The sequence below is a fragment of the Epinephelus lanceolatus genome, chromosome 12 (assembly GCF_041903045.1).
Source record: "Epinephelus lanceolatus isolate andai-2023 chromosome 12, ASM4190304v1, whole genome shotgun sequence".
NCBI classification, from domain to species: Eukaryota; Metazoa; Chordata; class Actinopteri; order Perciformes; family Serranidae; genus Epinephelus; species Epinephelus lanceolatus.
Window position 1 is genome coordinate 3,664,888 of NC_135745.1, and position 20,519 is coordinate 3,685,406.

The 20,519-nt window shown below is 41.5% G+C and overlaps 1 protein-coding gene across 6 annotated transcripts in view; it reads left to right on the forward strand.

The window, feature by feature from the left end:
* LOC117271795 (uncharacterized) overlaps window positions 1-20,519 on the forward strand; it is a 56,352-nt gene that overhangs the window by 25,182 nt on the left and 10,651 nt on the right. For all 6 annotated transcript variants that reach the window (XM_033650191.2, XM_033650190.2, XM_033650189.2 and 3 more), the window contains exons 2-4: window positions 381-1,433; window positions 5,349-5,563; window positions 18,559-18,768. In XM_033650191.2, the coding sequence (XP_033506082.2) occupies window positions 510-1,433; window positions 5,349-5,563; window positions 18,559-18,768 (1,349 nt within the window). In that variant the 5' untranslated portion in view covers window positions 381-509. The remainder of the gene's footprint in view (window positions 1-380; window positions 1,434-5,348; window positions 5,564-18,558; window positions 18,769-20,519) is intronic.

Sequence of the window (20,519 nt, forward strand, 5' to 3'; positions counted from 1 at the left end):
AATGAGCAGAAACTGTACATTTCCTGTGAAAACAGAAGTGAATTTTGAGAATGCACAATGTATGTAACAAGCATAAATTGACACGTCGTCCAGAACATAAACAGCATACGCAGGAGGCTACCTAGTGAGTAATATTTAGATGTGAAAGGCCACTGACAAAGTGGCAGTATTTGAGGAGTTTGGATGAGAACATACTGAACATTTCATCTTTTAAAAACAATTTTTTTTTGGCAGAAATGGACTTCCATACAAATATTGTATAAATAAAAACCAAAATGTTCAGAATGTTTTAATATTCAGGCTAGAATGAAGTTATCAGGTTATAATTATAAGGTTATAGGTATAATATAGGTTATATAATTAAGTGTTTGTGTCCACAGAGAGCAACAGCTGGGCTAAGGAGGGCCACAGCTGAGCTAACGGACGTCAACCACGAGAACAGCAGCTCTGGAAACAATAACCCCGTCAACAACTCTCCCACTCCTATACAGCCAACAGATCCAGTTGCCATGGAAATCAGTTCATCGCCACCACTAACAGACATGGAGAGAGAAAACTTGGTTAGCTGGCACAGTCAGGAAGTGGAGGAGCTCCATTACCCAGAGGTCCTTGGGGTGCAGCAGCCAATCAGGGACAAGCAGGAGGAAGATGAGGCTGCAGAGAAAGACAATGGAAAAAGAGATGGAGATGAGTGTGACTATCTTGTTTTTGAGATAGGAGAGAAGAAGGGAAGGGGTGAAGAAGACAGAAGTGAAGGACACACCACTGACAAAGGAGGAGAGGGAGAAGAAGATGGAGAAAGAGGAGAAACAGAAAGAAAAGAAGAAGGCAGTGGAGAAACAGAGAAGGATGAAGGAGGAAGAGGAGAAACAAAAGAAGAGAATGGATGGATTGGAAAGACAGCCGGAGGGATGAAAGATGATACTCTGTCAGAGCTCCTCTTCATCTCTGATAGCTCAGTGTGTCCTTCATCATCAGAGCCCCCGACTGTCACCTCAGATCCTTCGGAGCAACCTGCAGCAGCCGTGGTACATGAGACCTGGGGTCACGACCTCAGCAACAGAGATGATCTTAGCGACAGTCACCTTAGTGACTGTCTTCAAGCTGAATTGGCTATTGTGTACTCGGACAGCGAGGCAGGGGAGGATCAATGGGCAGCCTTCACATCCTGTGATGTCACTAACCAGGAAGAAGCAGGTGGCGGGATTCAGAATAGCATCTGTGATGGAGAGAGCAAGGAAGAGGAGAGAGGTGTGGATGATGAGGAGAGAGGGGTACAAAAGGATAAGGCAGAAGTAGAGACTGGACGGGAGGAGCTAGATGGGAGAAGAGGCAGGGATGATGATGAGGAACAAATGAGATCAAGGAGAGATCTTTTCCTGCGATCTCCTTCTGTCAGCTCCACAGCCAGCTCCACAGACCCAGACAGGAAGGTAGGATTTTCCCTCTTTTTATGTAACACTGAGCATTAACTTTGGTTCCAAGAAGTCTCAAATGTATCCTCCCCACACAAGAAGTTTGCACATACACTGATTATTACATAGCCTACTCTTTCCAACAATGAGATGAGAATTTAGATATCAATGTTATGCATTAAGATTATGCATTAAGAACTAAGACACCAATGCTGACCCTAATGTTGGATGCGGAAAAGGCATTCGACAGGGTGTCATGGCCTTTCCTGACCAAAGTCAGACTTTCATTAATCTGATAAAAGGAATATACAAAGAACCAACAGCAAGAGTAAGAGTAAATGGGACTTTATCTGACACACTGACTATAGGAAGGGGAACCAAACAAGGGGACCCCCTGTCACCACAACTTTTTTGTTTTATGTATAGAACCCTTAGCTGAGAGTACAATACAGAATATAGGGATAAGAGGACTTACCATAATAGAGGAAGAACAGAAAATTGCACTGTATGCTGATGATATAGTTATGTATATAACAGATATTTAAACTCTTTATCAGAGTTGTTAACCGAAATCACAGAATATAGCGCTTTATTAGGTTATAAGTTGAATTTGAACAAAACAGAAGCCATGTAAGTTAGACGATCTCATTAAAAAACAGTCTGAATTCAGATGGGACCAAGATGAAGTGAGATATCTGGGAGTGACTATTCCAAACAACCTGGATAATCTATATCATTGCAACTACGGGAAATTAGAAAAGTCAATAAAACAAGACATACACAGGTGGAAATATCTACCATTAACACTATGGGAAAAAATTAGTTCATTTAAAATGAATGTTTTACCACGTTTTCTATTTTTGTTCCAGAATCTACCCTTGTATATTACATGGGCTTCTTTCAAATACTGGGAGAACTTGTTGAGAAAACTTTGTATGGGATAGAAAGCAACCAAGAGTGAGGCTGACAATTATACAGCAAAAAAGAAATTAAGGGGGACTTGCCCTACCCAAACTAACTAACTATTTTTACACTGCACAAGCAAAATCAATTTTAATGATGATTGATAAAGAAATTACCCCCAAATGGAAAACACTAGAGAGTAAATTGGTGAGATCATTACATAGACTGATTTCTTCAAGTCAGATGAAAGCAAATTGCTTCACACTTAAAAATACAGTCAAGACCTGGAGAAGATTATTTAAAATAACAGATGTTTAAGACAGAGATCTAATTTGCCTGAGACAAATACAAGACCCAAATACAAGACCCAGTCATTTGACAATGTAGCAAAAACATACAGTATATTTTTGCTACATTGTCAAATGACTCAATTCCTTTCTCACAGTACATTTGACAATATATTGTTAGGCCTCTGTTGCCCCATATTTTGAAAGCATCATCTAACTTGCTTGGTATAAAGGATGGGTCTTGTATTTCTCTCAGGCAAATTAGATCTCTGTCTTTAACATCTGTTATTTTAAATAATCTTCTCCAGGTCTTGACTGTATTTTTAAGTGTGAAGCAATTTGCTTTCATCTGACTTGAATAAATCAGTCTATGTAATGATCCCACCAATTTACTCTCTAGTGTTTTCCATTTGGGGGTAATTTCTTTATCAATCATCATTAAAATTGATTTTGGCCTGTACTGTATCAACTCCCAAGTAATCACTTTTACAGGTACTTGCAAGTTAGAATTAGAATTAGATTACTGGACAACTTTACCAAATATTACAAGATAAGGAGATTAAAGACTTGAATGGTATCAAAGAGAATTGGGAGAAGGAATTGAAAATAAAAATCTCTGACAATGAATGGACGCAAAGCTTTAAAGACATTGTAGCTCATAAAAGATCCCCTTATTGGCAGGAATATGCATGGAAGATGAATTTAAGATATTTTATAACACCACAAATATCTCTGAAGTATGCACAAGCCAATACCAATTGTTGGAGGGATTGTGGGGTTAACAATGCAGATCATACACATATATTCTACACATGCAAGAGATTGCAAGAATACTGGACTGATGTCTTAAACATTCAAAACAACCAGATGCACTGACTCAGCTTTCCTAAGTCTTGACATCGAAGTGAAGTGAACAGGTATGGTACCACTGAACAATGACCTGTATCGAAACCTTCTGTCTCTCTGACTGTACCTGCCATAGCCAGTGGTGCTGCACAGAGGTGCTGGGTGGATTAGTAAATTATTTTTTACAGCATGTAATCCATGCTGACTGCTGTGCACTGGCCAATGTCTTCCCGACAGCAGGCCAGCTTTTAGGAAATATGGGCAGGGGGACAACATTTTCTGTAGTGGGCCCCTCATTCACACTCATCACAGTGGGGTTGGGTGCAAAATCACCATACATACCACTATGCAAAATGTATACTGCCTGTGAATATAATCAAATTAATTATATTTCAACATGTATTTTTTATCCACTCTGTGTTAAGACCTTATATTTTGAAAAGTAGAGGTAGTCACCTGTGTGTCCTGGGCTGAAAAAAATGCCCTCCAAGAATGGTCATAGAAAATTCAAATCAGACACTGACTGAAGAAATTACTGCAAGGTATTAAATCATAAGATCAAATCATGAGTGAAAAACAGCCCTAATATTTTTTCTTCATTTATTTATTCTATCTTGAGGGCTACTTAAATCAAATATTTGTTAAATTATGTGCTGAACTGAAACAGTGTAAAGAATATATGGTTGTCAACTCTCAGTTTTTCAATCAAACCCAATTTATGCAATTTCAAGACTGTTTAGGGACTCCAGTATGCAGAAATATTTAAATACACCATTTTTTTTAAAAAGAGGCAATATTCCCTTTTCCCTCACCAAAATTTAGCATAACTGGAGTGTCATTTGAACTTATTTTCAACAAGATATGATAACATGGTTGGTCCCAATGGATGCCTCAAGCTCTCTAGTTTGTTATGATACCAGTGTTTTCACTGTAGCTTTAAAACTGAACCTTATACGGCAGATTGTATTTGCCAACATTAGTCTGCCTCACTTCTCACCATCAGCTCTGCTTGTCATACCTGCTGCTTCCTCACATTTTTTTTTTTTTTTTTCATAGACATTTGTCCATTGTTCTCTGCTTCTTTCATTGTCTTGTTTTTTCTGTACTCTGGCTTTTTTTTATGAGTCCCTGATTTTTTGGTGAGGCATTCTGACTTTGTTAGTCAGACTGCAGTCCATCTCACATGTTTACATTAACAGCGCTTGTGATTTCTGTGTATCACACACCTGACCCCTTCTGTCAGATGGACTAAACCATTTCACAATACCTGCGGGGAGTGGGGGTATCAGATAGCACTTTGAAATGTGTTTTTTTTTATTATGCAAATCTTGGCAAAATTCTGTCTGTCAGACAGCATCATCGCAATATGTGAATCCTCCAATGTATGAATTCAGTCTCCGAACCTGCAGAAGTGTGATGTGTTCAATTTCAAATGAATGTTGAATTTGGTGTTGGCCTATCTTAAAGGTCATTTTTATGATTCTCTTCATTAGTTATTCTTTGTATCTGATTGAGCAGATTGATTGTTTCGATCTTTGCAGGGGTGGTTATGGGTCCTGGTTGTGTGTGTGTGTGTGTGTGTGTGTGTGTGTGTGTTAGTATGTGTGTGTGTATGCTAATATAAGTTTTTGTGGTTCTTGTGGTTCTTTGTCATTGGTGTATTCGTATTGTTTTTGTGTCTTGTATTAATGTTTGTTTTCTTGTGTTTTTTTTTTTTGTTTGTTTTTAAAAAAGGAAAAAATGGCCAATAAAAAATTGATCACAAAAAAGAATTCAGTCTCCATTTTAATGTACATATGTCAACATTTTTCTATGGTGGGACCCCTCAAATGTCCATTCAAAGTTTCGATCACCTATATGTTTATTAACCTAATCCTGAACCTCATTATCCTGTCAGGTTCCTGTAGATTTCTGTGTCCAACAAGAAACCCACAGTGAAAATGTCTCCACTGAGCATGTGGACTTTCTGTTGGCCTGCCAGCAGTGGAGGAAAATGGAGGAGGAGGTCAAAGGTCAGCCAATTCCCAAACCAGGGCTCAGAGCTCAGGGGAGTTTCCAGGGAACCCACACTGCACTGTACCCCCCCACTCGCAGCCCCCGACTCAAACACAGGTAGGAAATAGGAAATGGAGGTAGGTTATTGACTGTCTTATCAGAGAATATGCTGTAGAGCTGAAACAACTGGTTAATTAAGCAGGTAACTGATTAGCGAAAAATATTTGACAACTGTTTAAACAATTGCTTAAAGGGATAGTGCACCCAAAAATGAAAATTCAGCCATACTCAGCCATATGCCGAGGGAGGCTCAGGTGAAGTTTTAGAGTCCTCACATCCCTTGCGGAGATGGGGCTAGCAACAAAACTCCACCTAATGGAGGCTGGGCGCCCCAGATTAAGTCATTAATTGAGAGCAAAACCAGGACATATTCTCTGGTTTCAGCTCTGTAACTTATTTATTTTTTATTTATTTGTTTATTTATCAGGGACAATGCATATTAATGAACAGTGAACTGTAAATATGCCGGAATCATCCAAAAGGCTAGTTTTCATCTGCGGTCCCTGGCCAGATCTGAGCTGGCAGCCTAAGTAATAAAAAAGTTAGAACAAGTTTAAAACAATATCATTGCATGCATTGCCTTATATACACACTGTGAGGTTCAGCTGCTTTTGTTGGCTTAATGAGATAGTAGAGTGAATATCTTTGGGTGTTGGACTATTGCTCAGAAAATGCAACATGTATGTTTTTGGGCTTTAGGAAATTATAATGGGCCTCTTTTTCTCTTTTCTAAGATTTTTGTTTAAACCATCAGCAGATTAATGGATAATGAAAATAATTATTTGCCAACCTTAAATGCTGACATTTCTCCCTAAACACAAGAAAAAGTCATTGTATGTCAGACATGTTGTCTGTTTCATTCACCTGTTTAATGGACATTTGAAATTTGAGTGAAAAGGCCCAAAATTAGAAGAACCCCCCCCCCTCCAATAATATTACCAAAAAAATGCACAAAGTTGTGAGGTTGGCATATCAAACAATAATATGTTGTAAGCCTGATGGAAACATTTTTTCAAATATGCCATGATGTTGTTAGCCTGGTAAGACCATCCTATTGATGTGAGCTCAACATTCTGTTTCACTCGCTGTATCGGTCTGGACTCAGTGCCGCTCCAAACACTTGCAGCCACCATTTTTTTTACCATTTGTATGTGATATGTATCTCATCACCAACAATCTCTGTGAGGTTTTCATGATACACTGGCATATTTTGTCATTTCTCATTCAGCAACCAAGTGTCTGGACTACTGAATACCAGCTGGCAGTGTCCTTGTTGTGTATCCGAAGCATTGCGAACACTAATCTGCGTGGCCATAATCCCCAGCTTTGAAGCCTCTCCTATCTTGTCTTCCATTAGTGCAGTCAGTTAGTGAAAACATATTTACCTCTGGAAAACTCGGCGAGTGCATACTCTTGTTCTTGTTTGATTATTGTTATTGACTCTATTTCTACAATAACTTCACTTACTGCTGTGTTTACTCTGCTAATGTTAGAGTTGGCGTTTGTTGCTTCGGGAGCGGCCATTACTGTTCTGCAAGCTGTGGCCTGCATTTTACGTCATCAACTACAGCGCAGTCCCTGATTGGCTGCTTACGTTGTCAATTACGGTGCAGATCCCTGATTGGCCCAGATTGGATTTTAATGTCTGGAAAGTGTTTGGGGGGGCACTGAGTCCATACTGATACAGATAGTAAAACAAAATGTTGAGCTCATGTCATCAGGATGGTCTTACCAGGTTATGATGTTACCATACCTGTCTCTGCTTGTTCTGGTGTATCAGCAGAATAAACTGCATGAATAAGATTGGATGGTACTAGTCAGGTCAACCTGATCTCACAGAAATACGTGAAATGACCACGACCTCTTAACACCGCATTCCGTGGTGGCAGCACGTAATGGGTTGAAATTACGTGCCGGTACCACGGAAACAATGCCAATGTAAAGTCAATTAGGATCCATTGTCGTGGTGTCCACACGGATTCCCTGATTCAACAACGTCCTGTATACACACAAAAATACGAAAGTGTTCTTGATATTAAAACAGCAAATATATTCCTCTGTTATAATTTCCCACCAATAATAGTTAGTAGTTAACAGATAGTTCGGCTGTACTAGATATTTGATATATTCAGTAGATTTACTTTTTTATGACACTATTTGACAACTCTACAACTGGAGTCCCAAAAACGCCATTTCTAGAGAACTTGCTAAAATATCTGAAATTAACCATCATCCTTACTTTTTCTTAACATATTTTATCTAGGTGCAGTGTCATTAGTAGTTCGGCTTTACTAGACATTTGATATATTCAGTAGATGTATCTTTTTACGACTCTATTACAACAAGCTGCAAAAAACTACGATTCCAAAAACGCCGTCTCTTGAGTACTATCTAAAATATCTGAAATTAGCCAACATCCTTACTTTTTCTTAACATAGTTCATCTAGGTGCAGTGTCATTACTAGTTCGGCTTTACTAGATATTATATATATTCAGTAGATCTATCTTTTTATGACCCTATTTTACAACTCTATTTTACAAGCTGCAAAAACCTACCATCCCAAAAACGCCGTTTCTAGTGTATTAGCTAAAATATTGAAAATTAACCAACAATCTTTACTTTTTCTTAACATAGTTCATCTAGGTGCAATGTAATTACTAATTCAGCTTTACTAGATATTAGATATATTGGGTAGATATATCTTTTTACAACCCTATTTAGAACCCTACTTTGCAAATCAGAAGAACTACAACTATGTTGCTAATATGTATCAAACTGCATGGTGCGGTCCTAGGGAATTGTAGTTTTTGGAAAATGTAAGTGTTTTTCCTAGATTTGGAATTGAGAGTACACTGTGGACTTTAAGGGTATGGTAAACACATTTGTGTAATCAGATTTTAAATATCTAACTTCTAAATGGGTGAAAATTATTTTTATCCATATTTTACCCATATCTGACAGCACCCCCAGTTGTTGACTACACTCACATGATAGTTGAAGTCAAGAACTCTCTATAACAGTTGGTCCCATGTCTGTACCCCCTTTTGTTGCTGAGTTATACACCTTCAAACATGCACTGAGGTCAAGGTTCAAAGGTGAATGGCTCAAAACAGGAGCCATGTAGAATCTTCATACTGACATATGTCACTCTCCAGGTTGAGACCTTTCCAATGATGTATTTGGTTTAGCTCTACGACAAAGTTTTGATTTTTTTTTCATTTTTTGGACACAAGTCATGCCAGGTGTAGTTTCAGAGAGCACTCTGAAGGCCCAGTGTATAAAATGATTTTTGTTTTTTTTCTTTTTTACTGTACGCAGTTACTAAAATGAGTCATCCTCAGAGAATACAATACTACTAAAAAGTAAACCAATAATAACAATAATGAAATAAGCAAAAATAATACTAAAATTATATTGAAATTTTAAAATCTATTTACAGAGTGGAATGGTAGCCTAATAGATAACTTAGATACTATTTATTATTGTTTAGACACTTTATTATTGCTTAGATACTATTTAGCCTATTATTGCTTAGATACTATTAAGCCTATTATTGTATTTACTTTTAGCATGCTCTAATTTTATCTACTGTAGGCTATATGTTTTAATTTATTTAATAACAAATTTATTTTATGTTAGGCCTACATCTTAATATTTTATGTCATTTATCATAGTTTAGTTCTTAACTCCAGTGTTTCCTCAGTGGGAGCAGTGTGCGCCAGGGGGCGGCTGCTGGTTCTGTGGCACTGGCTTGGGGTCCACTCTCCCCTGGTGGAGTGGAGAGTGGCCAGGTTGCCGCCTCCTGATACAGACGGCTCCATGTGATGGTGTTTCCTCTCTGGTTCTTCCATGCTCAGCCTTATTTTTTTTTCTTATTTATTTATTTATTTATTTATTTATTAGTGGCGTTTGGATTTGGTTACGGCAGACGGACGACAATTTGAAATGGAATGAACAGTAGCTGCAAAACAGTAGTGGAACGCGCCCACAGCACAATGCTCTTAAAGCCCTACGCTATCAAAAGCTGGCAAAATACATTTATTGTATTTTATGGCCTTGACATTAACCTGTCATATTGTTGAGTTATCAAGGACACTTTTGTGTTTTTGTGTGTATACAGGAATGTTAAAGATATCATTGAGGAAAACGAGGTTGACGTGACGTTGTTGAATCAGGGAATCCGTGTGGACACCACGTCAATGGATCCTAATTGACTTTACATTGGCATTGTTTCTGTGGTACCGGCATGCACGCAGATGGCACTGGGGATGGGGGAGACGTGTCCCCCCAGATTTATAGTGACCCCGATCCGTCCCCCCCACTGCTAGCCTGGTTCCAGACCATAGACCCCGCCCACTCAACTGAGTAGGCTTGCATCTCTAGTCTGGCATACTGCAATGAATTTGCGATTTATCTCGTCCAAACGATGGACAGACCAATGAACGCCGGGAGTGGGGGCAGGTCTAGCGATTAGCCAATCAGCGCCACGCTGATGTCAAGCTGTACGCTGGTGGGTAACTGGTGAGGATAGCAACAATGGCGACCACTACAGATCCTACAGACCACATTGACGATGCTATCGAGGTATTTCGCCACTACTCGCGTTAATGGAGGATCAAATTAAGGAAGCTGCTAAACTGGATTTAACGGCGATGCAGCTGGGCGTGCACGACGACGGAGACATTTTAAACGGGCAATGCTCACTTGTTTTCGGCACACCCGAGGCATGGATACTAATGACGTCAGATTCTGGGTGAGTCGTTGATCTCTACTGATTGGTTAGGGAAAAATCAAATTCCCTCTCCCTTGTAAATCGCCTTCAATGGAGGCAATGTCAGACTGAAGGTTCTGAGAGCTTCAGTCTGACACTCAGGCTACCCCACTGCCCCCCCCACACATAGGTGAAAAAGAGGATCAATATTCTGTTAGTTAGGCTAACTAACGCATTGCAGCACAAAGTTGAAATTGCAGCGGCAGTAGCCTTGTCAGTGATCAATCCACATTACACTGATTCAAGAAGGGGAAAGGCTGGAGTAGATCCTTGCTGAGCTGGGAAAGCAAGTTGTTCAATTCTCCACGTAATTCTCGGTTAATAACACTGCACAGCTGATCCATTGATAGCCCGGTGTTTGTGCCACAACTAATGGTGCATTCAGTTGTACTAGTAAGTTGGAGGTTTGAAGTCGGAAAAGCATTGAAATCTAGCATCTACAAGCATAAACGTTGGGTTTTTCATTTCATTTCATTAACTGTCCATTTTTTTTCAAATTCCATGTTCCATGTCCCAGTTTATAAACTGAGAAGCGCTCAGTTCGGAGGTTACATTGTTCGGAGCTCCGAGTTCCGACTTACAATGTAAATATAACGCACCATAAGGCACGGGGGTCCTAAGAGGAGCTGGTAGCTGTGCCTGTGGATGTCGCGGTAACCATAGTGATCATATACAACTGTCTAATGAATGAGCTGGTGATTTTTCTGCCATATGAAGCCAGAGAAGAAAGAAAAATAATCACAGTGTTTTTTTCAAGAACCAAAAGATGTAAATATCCTATGCCTGTTGCCTGTTGACTCTCCCAGATGTGGTGTTTTGTAATGTTGAGTAGCTAGTCTGACAATAATAAAAAGGCATTTGGACTTACCTGAAGTAGGCTAAATGTAAAATAACAGCATTCTAGGCTGTAGGTGAATATCTTTAATGTTGCCGTAATTTCAACCCATTATGTACTGCCACCACGGAATGCGGTGTTAAGAGGTTGTGGTCATTTCACGTATTTCTGTGAGATCAGGTTGAGTCAGGTGGTAGCCAGGTGAAGCATGAGCAAAGCAGTTGATGCCAATCAGCTGATGCTATGCTCTGTAAAAAAGAGAGATTGCATACGGTGTAGATGCAAAGCCGATACTGTAGCCTGATGGCCTCCTCCTGTTGTGGTTTTTTGTGAGCAATGATCAAGGTTGACAGGAGAACATAGCTGGTTAATGATTAGAAGCATCATATCCTGTGTTAAACTCAAATGTTTAATCAAGAGCACCAAATGTTTAAACAGAAGCACTGTGTTTTGAATTAAATCTTTATGGTGTGAATTAAAACTGTTAAAAATATAATTTGGATCAGATTTGAATCTAATGGAACAACAAAACTTGTGAAATGTGTTTTTTTTTAATGGTTAGAGTGGACAAAGCAACATCTCTGTCAAGAACAAATCAAAGCTTTCCCGGATCATCAACCAAGAAAGTAAAATAACTGGCAAAACTCAGACTCCATTATCAGAACTTCATACCCAAGCAGTCACACAGAAAGCCAACCTCATCACAGTAGATCCCACTCACCCCCTGCACAAGTCCTTCCACCTCCGGTTAAAGTCCCCCTGCTATAAAGTCCCCCTGTCCAAGAAAAAACACTTACCGCAACTCTTTTATCCCCACTGCCATAAACATTTTAAACAAACAACAACAATGATCCCTAGCACATGCACTTTACCACGTTGCACATTTTAGTTTTTCTTAAACTCTGTATAAATTATTTATGCTTCAGTATTCTTTTATCTCACTAGGTTTTAGGAATTGTGTGTTTCTGTGTTGTGTTGTTTGTTGTATGAGCAATGTCTAAGACGATTTTCTGTCACGATCAATGAAGCTTTCTGATTCTGATTCTGAAGCAATATCAATGTAAAAGCTAGGGAACACTGGAAATTTCCCCAGAGATTGCTAGTTTTTCAGGAATGTAGTAAACAAGTAGATCTGGAAAGCAACTAAAATGTGTTAATTTCATTGATGAAAACTATAACGGAAATTTTTCATCAACAACCTTTTTTCCATGACAAAAACAAGACAATGACGAGCTAAAATAGGTCTTGATAATAACAACCAAGATGAAATCTATGTTTCATTTTTAATGACAAGATGAGACGAAAATGTTAGTGGTGGACTATCGGACATTGAAAGCTGACAACGGCTATGCCTATAATTATAATTATTCAAATGCTGCATAAGAAACAGGCTGGCAAACTCCAGTAATTAGTCGGTGCCAGGATGATTTGCGAGCAGCTGAATGGCAGTGGAGCAAGCAGCCACCAACTGCCAGATTCTCATCTGATCTCCGCAGGACTCCACTCAGTCGGGACTGGAGAAGGTTAATGGTTTGATGCTGGTTGATAGGCAGGTAGGAGGTGCAGTTATCTGTGAGTGTAGCTGTGATGTAAGTAAACAGTCTGAACTCAGGTCAGTTTTCTCTGACAGCTTAAAGTTTAGTTTTAATCACCAACTCTGTGAGAGGAGTTTATAAGTTCATACCTCCAGACTAAAATGTTGCAGACTGAAAAGAATTCAGGCTTTAATTAAGTTATTTTTCAGCTTCTTAACAGTGAAAATGATAAGTCGGAGTTTACAATGAACCTGGGTACAAATCCTAGTTGTCTCAGATTAGTTACTTGTGGTGTCAAAGTTATTGAGAGCATAAATAGAGATATGTTGAGCTTTTCAAATTATCACTCCCTCCAGGAATTAGACGACACCATGGGTTTTCAGTTACTGATGGATTTATTCTCTTTTCTCCGCCCTTCATCACCGTCATCATATCCACCATCAAACTGTTCAAATATATGACAATTTACAGATGACAACATATTAATATCACTTACAAGCTGTAGAAACATGACAGTAAAAATGCACAATGAACATACAGTAAATCCCAAAATAAAACATACCTCGCTGGCTGCACACAACCGAGAGGCAATGAGTCCACTTGAGCAAAAATATAAAAATAAAATCTTCAAAAACGGCAATAAAAGTTACTTCTTCTTTTGTCCGATAATGAAATGTTACTTTATACTCTTGACTTTCTCCACTCTCAACTCCTTCTTGGAGGAGATTACAACTGCAGCATCTCTGTACCTGCTCTGCACCTCATGTAAACATTATGCGCAACACCCGAAAGCGTCCCCTGCGCAACACAATACACACCCAGTACCTCTGCAGTCCTGATACAAAACAAAATCGAAATTCAGGAAAATAAATCATTTAAATAATGTATGTAAACAAAACATATCAAATAATGACATAAATAATTTATGGCAGTTAAACAAATGACGATCAGTTTGTACATTGTACATATTGTAGATTTTCACTAGCACGAACCACACCACAACAATATGTCGTTTATGGGTTTAATGGAATACAGGAGTTATTGTATGTTGAGAATAGACGAATGGATGTGGGTGAGGTAGAGGGAAGATGTCATCTGTTAGGCTGGTTGGGGGGGATGTACTGAAGACTGGGCGGAGGGAGACTCAGTGCGGGGGTTCCGTCTCAGGCATATATATCCACCCGAGCTGATCACTGGCCCCCAAAAGAGTCAGATTTAAATTGAACTGATTTGAACATGAGCTTGACGGAGATCGTTAAGATTGTTGCAGATGTAGGAGCGATATGCTTGGGATGACCAGCAGCCTAGGACCTGAATGGTTTGGTCTGAGATGCCTAGTCTGGCTGCTGTGGATGCTGCGCCGATGCGGAAGGAGTGGCTAGAATAGAGTTCTGGAGATACGCCTGAAATGCGTAGGACTTGGTGTAAGTGTTTCTGGAACCAGAATCAATTGGCCATTTTTCCTGTTTCAGTGACAAAGAGTGGGTGTTGAGGTGATGCCTTAGCAGCATACCTGGAGCTGATGTATTTGGTCAGTGGCTCGTATGGGCTTAGGTAGGATTCGAGATAGGGAAAGAAACTCCCAACTGATCTGTTTTGCTCCTTCGGAGCGTGAATATGAGTGAGTCAGCAGTGTGGATGGTTATGTCAGATAGACTGGGGTAATGAGAAGGATTATAGACAGATGAAGTCGGGGCAAATTCAGAGCACCTCAGGAATCCGAAAAAAGCCAGTAGAAACATGGATTCTAGAGTTAGGGCAACCATAGGATATATGTAGCCTGAACGAAGGGAACGAATGCAGAGGCTGAGAAGGTCTGAAGTGAGTGGCAAGCGCCTAGCTGGGACAGCCAGTTCCTGTTTACGCAGGCCTTTTATTAACATAGTAACGTGAGAATGGGAGGTTGAAGGACAATGGAAGCCAGTGACTAGTTTGATGAAGAAGTTGATTCCTGCTAAGTAGGTCTGGATGGTGGAGGACTGTATTTTTTGGATGGAATGAGCATGGGTGATGAAATTGCAGATGGACATGACGTCCAGAGAGGGAAAAGGCAGCTGGTAGGTGGAGTGATATGCCTTGAAGCAATTCCAGCCAGTTAGGTAGGCTGAGAGTGTGCTTGGCGCGAGACTGTTAAGGATGGCTTCTTGTGAAGTGTGAGAGAGGTTTGACAGCTGTCGAGCTAGTTGAATATTGTGGCTGAAAACGGTGGGATAGGTGTTGGGTGGAGATCCAATTCTGGGGCCAAATGTCTGAATTTCTGGAACGAGAAGCGAGACAATGAGTCAGCAATGCTGTTGTGTTGACCGGGAACGTGGGCTGCCTGGAGGATGAACTGGTGTTGAGTTGAGAATAAGGTGAGTCTGCGCAGGAACTGCATGATGGCTAAAGAACAAGATCGACCTTTGTTCAGGATTTCTACAACTGCGGTGTTATCAGAATGGATAAGTATGGACTTCCTAGACCATTCATGTCCCCAAAGAATGGCAGCTATTATGATGGGATACAGCTCGTGAAGCGCAGAGTAAGGAGAGCGGGACTCTGAGTCGAGGGATTCGAACTTTGGGGACCAAGCGGAGACGAACCATCTCCCTCCATAGCAGCCATCAAAACCTGTGGAGGGAGCCGGGTCTGTGAAAAGTTGAATGTCCTCAGGCTGGGTGATGAAGTCGTCGTAGAAGAAGGAAATGCCATTCCAAGAAGATAGGAAATGTAGCCACATACGCATTTCCATTTTGCAGGCATCGTCTAGAATGACCCTTTCGTGGAGAGAGGGAATGGCAACAGCCTTAGACAAAAGGATGGACAAGAAGGATTTAGCTTGAGGGATTATGCGGATGGCATAATTGAGATGGCCAAGGAGGGCTACCAGCTGGCGTTTGGTGCATCTGTCTGCTAGGAGGTAGTTTAACAGAAGCAGAGAGATGCGCTGTATTTTCTCCAAGGGCACGGATGCTTGGAAGGAAATTGAGTCCAGGGTGATGCCTAGGAACTCAATGGAAGTGCCAGGTCCTGATGTTTTCTCCTCGGAAAGTGGGACGCCGAGTTCAGAGAAAGCATTAGTGAGCGTATTGAGCCCGTGGCGAGGAGGTGAGGATGGTGGAGTGACGACGAGAAAATCGTGGAAAATGTAAGGGAGCCTGTGGTTGTTTGTAAGGATCCAACATAGAGCTTTCTGAAAGAGAATTGAAGATCTTAGGACTGCTTTTGCAGCCAAAGGTAAGGCACACAGAAAAATAATATGCCCCCTTCCAGCAAACGCCAAAAAACCCCCAGAAGTCAGGATGAATGGGCAAAACTCTGAATGTGCTGGTGATGTCTGCTTTAGAAAGCCAAGCTCCACATCCTGCTAGCTGAATGAGGGTGATGGCATGGTCGATGGTTGCGTATTGCATGGAGAAATCCGGACTGGGAATGACACTGTTGATGCTTGGAATGTGTGAGCCGTGTGGGGAAGACAGGTCCATAATTAGCCTCTTTTGTCCAGAGTATTTGCGAGTGGCAACACCTATTGGGCTGATGCGGAACAGTGGAAAAGGAGGAATATCGAATGGGCCTATCATGAATCCTTCTTTGACCTCTTTAGCCAACAGGGTGTCAACAGTGTGAGGTTCTGCAAGAGCAGACTGGAGGTTGTGACAGACGTGGGAAATGTCAGGGAGAACTGCCATACCGGGATGAAAACCATGTGTGAAGCCATCTATGAGAAAATGAACAAGCTGTCTATCAGGATGGTTTTGTACAGCAGTGGCAAGGACATTTACCTGAACGGGGGGTGCTGAGGTGCTGTACAAGTTGGTCTGCAGCTGTGGTTGGATTGCGGGGGCAGGTGCTCCTGGCATGCACACCGCCGCAGAAGGAACAGACATGCAGGAGGCGGAAGTTGGAAGTGAAGGAGGAGGCTGGAGATCACCGAGTTGGTTAGCCTGTGGTGGGACCCCTTGAGTTGCTGACTGAGGCTCTCCTGCTGCGTTGGCTCTTGCAGAAAAAAAGAGCAGAAGCCATGTTTCTGGGAACGGCTGAAGGAAGGGTAGGGGAAGGGATGATGGGATGAAAGGATGTATGTGCACAGGGATTTTGTGAAGCCTGTGAAGACAGGGATGAAAAGAAAGCTGAAATCATCTCAGAGAATTCAGGAACAGAGGGAGCAGGCACAGGGGGACATACAACCTGGCCCCCACCAGAGGGGGCTGATGATGCAGGCTGTGGCTGAGGCAGCGACGGCCCTGTGACGTCATGCCTAACGACACCAGCAGTTGGTGGCACGGGTGAGGAAGCTGGAAGAGCGCGAGGTATGGAGTCTGTTGCTGCATTGATAGAGGCTTAATACAGCCGAAAAAGTGTGGCTTTGTTGGCGTTGCGGTGAAATGGGATGCCCTCACTCCGCAGGAAACGTTGGAGGCGAGTGGCGGTCCAGTCTCTGATATTGAGCTCAGTTTGAGGACGCAGAGACTGCCGACTTGCAGATGAGGGCAAGAGCCGGGAGCTGGAAGCCTAGGCGATGGGGTCAGCTGCCGATGAGGAGAGGGTTGGAGCTGGCTCATACGCCCATGCCCGCGGTGTCTGGTCCTCGCTGAAGGAGGAGAGGAGGCCTGAGATCTGCGGACCCCTGTGATCTGAGTCGGAGTCAGAGAGATCTCGTTGGCAGAGCTTGAATGGAGACGCCGGGACTGAGGTACGCTGACCACTGTATGCAAGTGACTACACCGGTGTGTTTGGCTGCGGTCTGGTCGCTGCTGCGAGTCTGTGGAACAGAACGTCGAACGGATCACTGCCTGAATCGGTCGGGTAGATCTGCAGTACCGGATCCATGGTAGGTAACGTTAGACAATCTTTACGTTTTGTCTTTGTTTGAATGGAAGTTTTCTCTATGAAGCGTTTAAGCAAGATGCGCGGTCTGTCTGAGCTCGAGAAATCTTAAGACAAACAGGGTAGGATGGGTTGACCCGGCATAAGTAGGCTTGGCAGGTGATTAGAGGTGTGGTTGAGGCGTGGTTCTGCTCCCGAACCTAAGTTAACAGGTTAACTACATACATAAATACATAAATTGCAGCTACATTTTAGTAGAATGGTTTCAGTAGAGATTACATCTAAGACATCTGAATGTACTAGTTATTTCTATTCATTTGTTTTTGTATAATACAGGAATCTGTCATCTCAATCTGCTGTGGTAAAATTGATGAATTCACGGGTTAAAACTTTTGTTGTTTAACGGGAAATGTGTTAGGAGCAGAATTTTTAATAACTTTGGTATTATTACCTAACACAAGCTATATTAGTCTGATCATAGATAAGCCTGCTTAGATAAAAAAAGGAGTTATGCTTTACACCACTGCATATAACTGGTGAGAGCTGCTGTTGGTGTTTCCACGTTATGTAGTAACTGACTATATTGTTAGAAACCTTTTGTACTCTGCAGCAGATGTTTTTAACTTCATTCAGTCAGAGGACAGACATACAGTTGTTACCATAATGTCATCATGTTACAACTGAAATATAAGACAGCTACAAAGTAAAAACTTCCCACTGTGAAATGTCTTGCTCCAATCTTTGTTTCAAAGGTGCTTCGGAGTCTATTGGCTCGTGTTTCTTCACTCAAATTGATGAGGGAGAATGGCCGCCATTGTTAGCTTAGCCTCAGTTGTTGTTTTGCAGCAGCCTACGGAGGTGAAGTCAGATAAGGTAAGGGGCGTGATGTTTCTGATACACGCTCTAAACATTGCACCAGCTACAGCAGACTGAGTGAGCTGATCAATCAGAGCAGATTGGACAAGACAAAAAATGTGTGTTTTGAACATTAAAGCACATATATCTATTCCACTAGACCCCAATATTACATATTTAAATCAATATGACCCTGAAAAAAGCATAATAGGTCTCCTTTAAGATGGGTTTCCTCCTGTCCTCTCAAAGGGAAATGCAACCACCAGTGCCCAGGGAGCCCCCCCTGTCCTCCACCCTGTCCCCCACTTCAGAGGACTCAGGCCTGGATGACTTGTCATACCGCAGCCCACTGGAGGAGCCAGAGAGCGCTGTGGAGAGAGAGATCCGACTGACTCTGGAGAGAGAGGAACGGCACCGCAGGGAGAGGGGGGGGATTTCACAGGGCCTCACTATACCCAGGTAACAACAAATAAAAAGGATGGAAAGGATAGTGTTTTTCTGTAGCAGTCAAATGTTTCACTATGTTCACCTGCTAGTCAATCATTTTGTCTGTCTGCTGTTTGCTCCTGGGCAGCTAATGTCAAAAAATATTAGTACGTTTTTAGGAGAGGGATTTTAAATTAAATAATGGATTTACAAGGAGCAAGAGCAGAAAAGCTGATTCGGGAAAAATATGATTCTAGTTCCTGTCAGTATGTGTTTCAGCATTCTGGATAAACTGCAGAGTCTTTAAAGTCTTACTTAGGCAGTCTGATAATAAGAATTTACAATAATCTAGCCTAGATGTAACAAATGCAGGGCAAATTTCTTTTTTTTTCTTGCATTTTTTTGAGATGGGATGTGCCTGAATGTCAGTGCTTGAGGTTTTTATACGTGGGCATTATATTATTATTATGGCATTTTCTGGATCCTGTTAAGGACTTATCGTGTTCAAAGATAACTCCAAGATTCTTTACATTGGTTCTTGAGGCCAGGGCAATTCCATTTAAAATAGCTACTACTTAACTTTAGATAATTTTGTTTTGGAGGTGTATGGGGCTAAGTACAATATCTTCAGATTTGTCTGTGGTTAACTTGGTTGTGAGCTTGGTGGTTAGCTTGAAGCTTAGCTAACTGATTGGTTTCACACAGTTTGATATGTTATAATTGTGTGTCATCTGCATAATATTAAAGTTTATGGAGTGTTTCCTAATAATACTGCTTAAAGGAAGCATATATTGTAGTATTAGGTGACATGCCGAGTAAGGAACCTTGTGGAGTTATTGTGTTGCACGGGGAGCGTGAACTAAGAAGGCACTGAAACGTCCCTAAGTGTCTGCCATACGTTCCTGTGTTAAAGGAATACTCAGACGATTTGGGAGTTATGCCCTTTCTCTATCATTTTGATATTGAGACAACATGATCAATATCTTTTTTGTGTCTGTACGTCCAGTGGCTGGGTCTCAGCGGTTAGCATTGCGCTTATTGGGGGTCAGTACCCTACTCAGTAAAAGTGAACAAATAAACGTTACAGAAACCCTGAAGCTGGCATTTCTGCACATGCATTTAAAACAAGCATGTTTAAACATTAATTCAAAAAATGAGAGTCCTTTTTAGTCATTTTAGAAGAAGTTTGATACATGGAAGTATAGTGTGTTTATGTCCTGTGCGGAGGGATACACCGGTGAGCAACAGCTGCAGCTGGCTCTGGGACAGGTACGCTAGGTCACTAAAACCAAACAAAGACGACACGGACGATATTACTCACTCAACTGAACTTTTCCAGTTTATGTTAGGAACATGAAAAAAAGTTTCAGTCGCGCCAGGATTAGTGATTGCTGCAAAGTTTTCACTCCTTGCACTCTCTGTGGCGGTTTTCCTCCTGATGATATATCTCTAGCCTCCCCAGCGATGGTAGCACCTAATCCCATTCTGTGCAGCAAAATGATTCCACCTCCGTAGGCATAGGTTGGCAAGCCCCGCAGCTACACCACCAATCCTCCCCTGACCTCCGTCTCCCCTTGGCCCCTTGCTGTTCCGCTGCCTCGGAGGATTCAGCCTCTCTTCTCACCCGCTTAGCATCCAACACATGCAGTTCCTCATCTGTATACTCTGGCTCAAACAGGTATGGCTCTGCAGCTACTATAGTCCGGAGAGATATCGCTAGGCTAAATAAACAACTGAGTTTTGTTTACAGGCTACGTCTGTGCCTGTGCCCGCTCACCGGTGTA